This window comes from Tupaia chinensis, unplaced genomic scaffold, assembly GCF_000334495.1.
Source record: "Tupaia chinensis unplaced genomic scaffold, TupChi_1.0 Scaffold000047_1, whole genome shotgun sequence".
NCBI classification, from domain to species: domain Eukaryota; kingdom Metazoa; phylum Chordata; class Mammalia; order Scandentia; family Tupaiidae; genus Tupaia; species Tupaia belangeri.
Window position 1 is genome coordinate 6,178,528 of NW_006159505.1, and position 4,699 is coordinate 6,183,226.

The 4,699-nt window shown below is 60.2% G+C and overlaps 1 protein-coding gene across 1 annotated transcript in view; it reads right to left on the reverse strand.

Moving 5' to 3' along the window:
• Positions 1 to 3,741: 3,741 nt before the first annotated feature.
• Positions 3,742 to 4,699, reverse strand: part of CTSD (cathepsin D) — a 13,098-nt gene continuing 12,140 nt past the window's right edge. The window contains 1 exon segment of the mRNA XM_027774333.1: positions 3,742 to 4,694. Coding sequence (XP_027630134.1) covers positions 4,527 to 4,694 — 168 coding nt within the window. The 3' untranslated portion in view covers positions 3,742 to 4,526.

Genomic DNA, 4,699 nt, shown 5'->3' on the forward strand with positions numbered 1-4,699 from the left:
CGGCGGGCGGGCGCGCCCCCCCCCCGCGGGGAAGGTGGGGGCGGCGGGCCGGGCCGGAAGCCGCGACCCTGGGGATGCAGGACCGGGCAGGAATGGGCCCGCTACAGCCCGATGCCGGTGCCCGTGCCACTTCCATCTCTCCGCCCCACAGAACCTCCTCCCCACGCCCTCCCGCCCCGTCCTCTAGCTGAACCCCCAGCTCCCATAGAAGTCCATCCCCACCTTTGCCCCTCATTCCCATCTGCCTCCTCAAGGGAGAAGCCCTTCCTTTCTCTGCTCTTTCCCCCTGGCCTCCAGCTTCCAGGACCTGCTGCCTTCTGAGGCTCCTTCCCCTGTGGCCCTGTGCCTTCTGGGCCTGTTGACTCTCACCCCAACCCCCTGCATCTCAGTCATTGCCCCTCCCCACGAAGCCCTAGTCCCAGTGGGTGAGTAAGCCTCACCAAGGACGGATATCCCACAGAGACAGGTGGGCCAGGGGTGGAGGGTTGGGGGGCAGCCTGAGACCCTCACCAAGCCTGGTCCCCACACCGAGCCCAGCGCCCACCTGTGCTCCTGTCTTTGCACAGGCCTTGTCCCTAATCGGCCCCTGACTCCCGGGGCCACTCTCCAGAGCCTTGCCTCCTAAGCCTGCCAAGTCCAGGCCCTTCACTAAGCTGCAGGACCCTGACTGTGCCCACTGCCGCTGGAGCTCCTGCCTCCATTGCTCCAAATCTGGCCCCACCAAGCTTGGCCCTGCCCTCCCTAACCTGGTTCACCCACGAAGTTAGACCTCAGCAGATGGCCTCTGGCCAGTGAGCCTGACCCTAAAGTTCCCCTCTGTCTGTAGGGCCAGGTGTCCTGCTCCAAGTCCTGGTCACTAATGACACTTATCTCCTTGGAGCTCAGTCTGCAACCTCTCTGTGAGACCTACCCATCCCACCAGGGTCCTGGTCCCCTGAGGATGTTTTGTTCCCCATAGACCTCCTAACCAATGGCTGCCCTTCCAGCTTTGGTCCCCTCTGACCCCCTTCCACCACACCCATTCTCATTCTTAGACATGGTCCCTGAGTGATCACCCAGCCCTGTAAAAGTCCTGAGGAGCCCCTTCCCCAGCCTTCCCTGCCTGGAGTCCCTTCCCCTACCATGTAGGTGCCCACTCTGAGTTGGGTCCTTTTCACCAAACTGCTGGCCCCCACGAAGCCCAGAGCCTCTCCTAATCCCTCCCCAAAGCTGTGCTGAAGTCAGTGAGCCCCCGGTTTCCTCTCTCATCCCTTGAGTCCCCATTCTCCTGTTCAAGCCCCTGTCCTAGCTATGAGCTCTTCCTCCTATGGAGCCCATTCTCCTCTGTGCCTCTCAATCTGCCTCACTTCTCTCCACAATGCCTCCTCCTCTCTCCAAGCCTGGGTCCTTCTCGAGGACCCCCCTCCTAACCCTCAGGGCTCACATGCCTGTGCCTGAGCCCCTGGGCCTCTCTGAACCCTTCTTTCTCCAAACCTCTGCTCTCTGAACCCTGAGCCCTCCTCTGAACCTTTTTCCTCTAGATAAGCCCCACCCCCTCCCCAAGTCCCTCCCCTTCTCAGCCCAGTCCCCACCCCGCTACCCCAGGCTGACCCCTGGCACAGCCTCATCTATGGCACTGCAGGAACCCGCAGCAAGAAGGTAATCCCAAATGATGATAAAACCCACAGTGAGTGGGAGGAATTCTCAAGCACAGGGAGCCCTCCCTCCCCTTGTCCTCGGACACCCTGGCCACACCCTTTGCATAATGTGGGCAGGAAGGTCCCCACGGGTCTAAAGTTAGGGTTGGCAGTTGGCATCTGCCAGACCAAGGTTCAGTTCTTCCTCGCCCAGTCCTACCGCCTTTCCCTTCCTTCTGGGGAACCCAGACCTGGCATCTTGAGTCGAGTCTAGGAGTGGGGCCTGATATAAGGTGCCCTGCAGTCTGCATGTAGCCTGTGTGCCATGCCTCCTGGTCTCCCTGGGGTCTAAGTGGGCCACCTCCCTTGAGGCCCTCATCTGTCACACAGCCTCTGCTAGGTGTTGCCCGAGGATGGGAAGCTTTGGGGCAGCCAAGGAGGCCAGGTCAGTGCACAGGCCAGTGGATCGTTAGGCAGCAGGAAGGCCTGGATAGCCGGCAGGAGGGGCTACCTGGGCCCACAGGGGCCAGGGCATGTTCAAGGTCACTGAGCAAGGTGAAGGTGGAGTCGGGCCCTCTCCCTGCACCAGATGCTCTGGAGGCCACTGCTCTCTGAGGTCCCCGGAGCCCACACAGGAAGGCTTCAGGAGTCCCCACTGGTCTCTGCTCTGAGCAGGCGAGCAGAGGGGTTGCATTCAGGTGGGCTCCTGAGAGGTCAGCTTGTGACGAGTATGGCTGTAGGCAAGGAGTGTTGGTCAGGAAACACTCACCGAGAGGGTACTGCATGGTGCCAGGCAAGGCCAGAGCTGAACCAGGCAGAAGGGAACCAGTGTTCACACTTGCTGTGCTCCCCATTGGCACCCAAACCCTCCTCAGGGCAACCCCAAGGCAGAGCAGGGGACTGGAGACCACAAGGACAAGCAGAGGACAGCAGGAAAAAGGGGGAGGGGGTGCTGTCTCCATCCAGTTGCTCCCCCCTCCAACCCCTTTCCTGGCCTCTCAGTGCACAAAGCATTTGATGACAGTCATCTCTCCAGAAACCCTGCCAGGCCCTGCAGGTCTCTGCCCAGCACCCTACTCAAATTTCAGCGCACTGAACACAGGGCACATTTACAAGCTTCCTCATAGTCCCGGGTAAGTGCTCGCTGAGAAGGTGCCTGCTGGGGCTCAGTTCTGGGATGTGGTCTCCAGAGATCCTAAGACTAGGAGGCCAACAAGCACTGTGACCGCAGGCTGAGAAGGGTCCATTTATCCTGACTCCTACACCTGCTGGGGTAGGGGAGGGGTTCTAAGCAAGACCCCAGAGCTATACATCCCAAAAGGAATCCTGTTCCCACTGCCAAGTGCTCACAAACTCCTATTCATCCCTTTAAACCCCACTCACTGCTGCTGTTGCTGCTACACCTGGACATGTACTCCTAGCCCCACTCCCTTCTGATGGAACAAAACCACCCAGGAGTTGGTGAGGGTGCCAGTGAGTACGGAAATTGTGGCCTGAGAGGATTCCTGACGCAAAACCATGAGTAGTGACCTGGCAGGCTTGCTCTGGCAATGGCTTGAGCCTCACCCAAGTGCAAGGCTGCTTCCAGGGGCTGAAAGGGGGCCTGGAGGTGGGGCAAGCTGCTATACTACTCAACCCTTCACAGATGCCTTATCTTTTCTAGGCCTGGAGGCGAGAGTTTGCAAGAGGGATCAGGGGTCCTCCCACTGCTGTTTCTCCCAAGGGAAAAATCCTTCTTGAACCATGGCAGATGCCCACCTGGACCATCTCCTGCCAATCGCACCTTGATAGAGGCACTCACACTAGAACTTTGTACCCAGTCCCACTCTGTAGCCTCCAGCCAAGGCCACATCTTGCTGGTTATTGTTACAGACTAGACAAGCCAGCTCCTGCCAGCCAATGTCTGGGCCACAAAGCCAGACAGCAAGTTACAGCCTTAGGGTCCCATGTGCAGAGCAGAGGGCCTGGGCCTGAGAACCTGTTGAGAGGACCACAGATGTGCATCCTTCGTCTGGCCACGAGTCAGCCTGGATTTGCCAGCATCTCACCAGCCTTGCCTGCTCTGTCTTCCGGTCTTGATTTAGAAGCATCCTCCCCACCGATCACAAAATACGCCAACACAGAAGAAGAGGCCCAAACAACTGTATTTTCATGTCAACTTTGGCTCATAGAGGCCCAGGAGGAGGGCGGCAGGGGTCTGCCTCAAGGCAAGGTTGGTGCCGGCTTCCCAGGTGCCCCACCCCCCTATCCCAGACCAAAGAATGCCCACTGGGGTGGAGCCAAACCCCAGGATGACCCCACAGGCTGGGTCTGTCTCCTGCTCCTTCCTGCCAGCTCATCTTCAGGCCTCCTGCAGCCCCGTCCTCAATATGCCTGGGACAAATGGAGGGTGGGGGCAGCAAGGCCCAGCTCCAGGCCCCAAGCTGGGCAGAGGAGCTCTTGGTCAGGGCAGGTTTCCAGAGAAGGGTCCTTGAGGACGGCCTGGCACAGGCCGGGGCCCGGCCCAGCAGCAGCTTGGGCAGCTTGGCTGCCAAGGGCCCCGGGGTTGGGGTAAGGGGGAGGAGGGTTCCCTGGGGGGCAGGAGAGAGCTCTTGGGATGCACAAACTCCTCAGCTGCCAAGCCCGTGCTGGGTCTTCCAAGTGAGTGAAACAGATCCTGCCCGGATCGGCCTCCACCCCCTCCTCAGGCTGACTGACGGGCGGCATTTCCGAACCCAGGGAGGGAAAAACCGCAGAACAAAACAGCAAGGCCTGGAGCCCAGTGCAGGCCTTGGGCCTCCAGGGAGCGGGGCAGTGGGCGGACAAGTGCGTGAGTGTGTGTGAGTGGGGGAGGGGGCCAGGGGCAGGGGCCTGGCCGCCGCCTCCTGCTGGACTCTGCTCCATCTCTCTGCTGGCGGGCAGGGGAGCAAGTTAGAGCTTGGCGGCCTTGGCAAGACCCACCCTGTTGTTGTCACGGTCAAACACCGCATAGTAGCAGCCGATGAAGACGTCACCCAGGATCCAGAGCGGCCCGGCAGGCGGGGGGATGTGCATGCCCATGAAGCCACTCAAGCCGAGGGGCTTCCCACCCTGCGACACCTGTG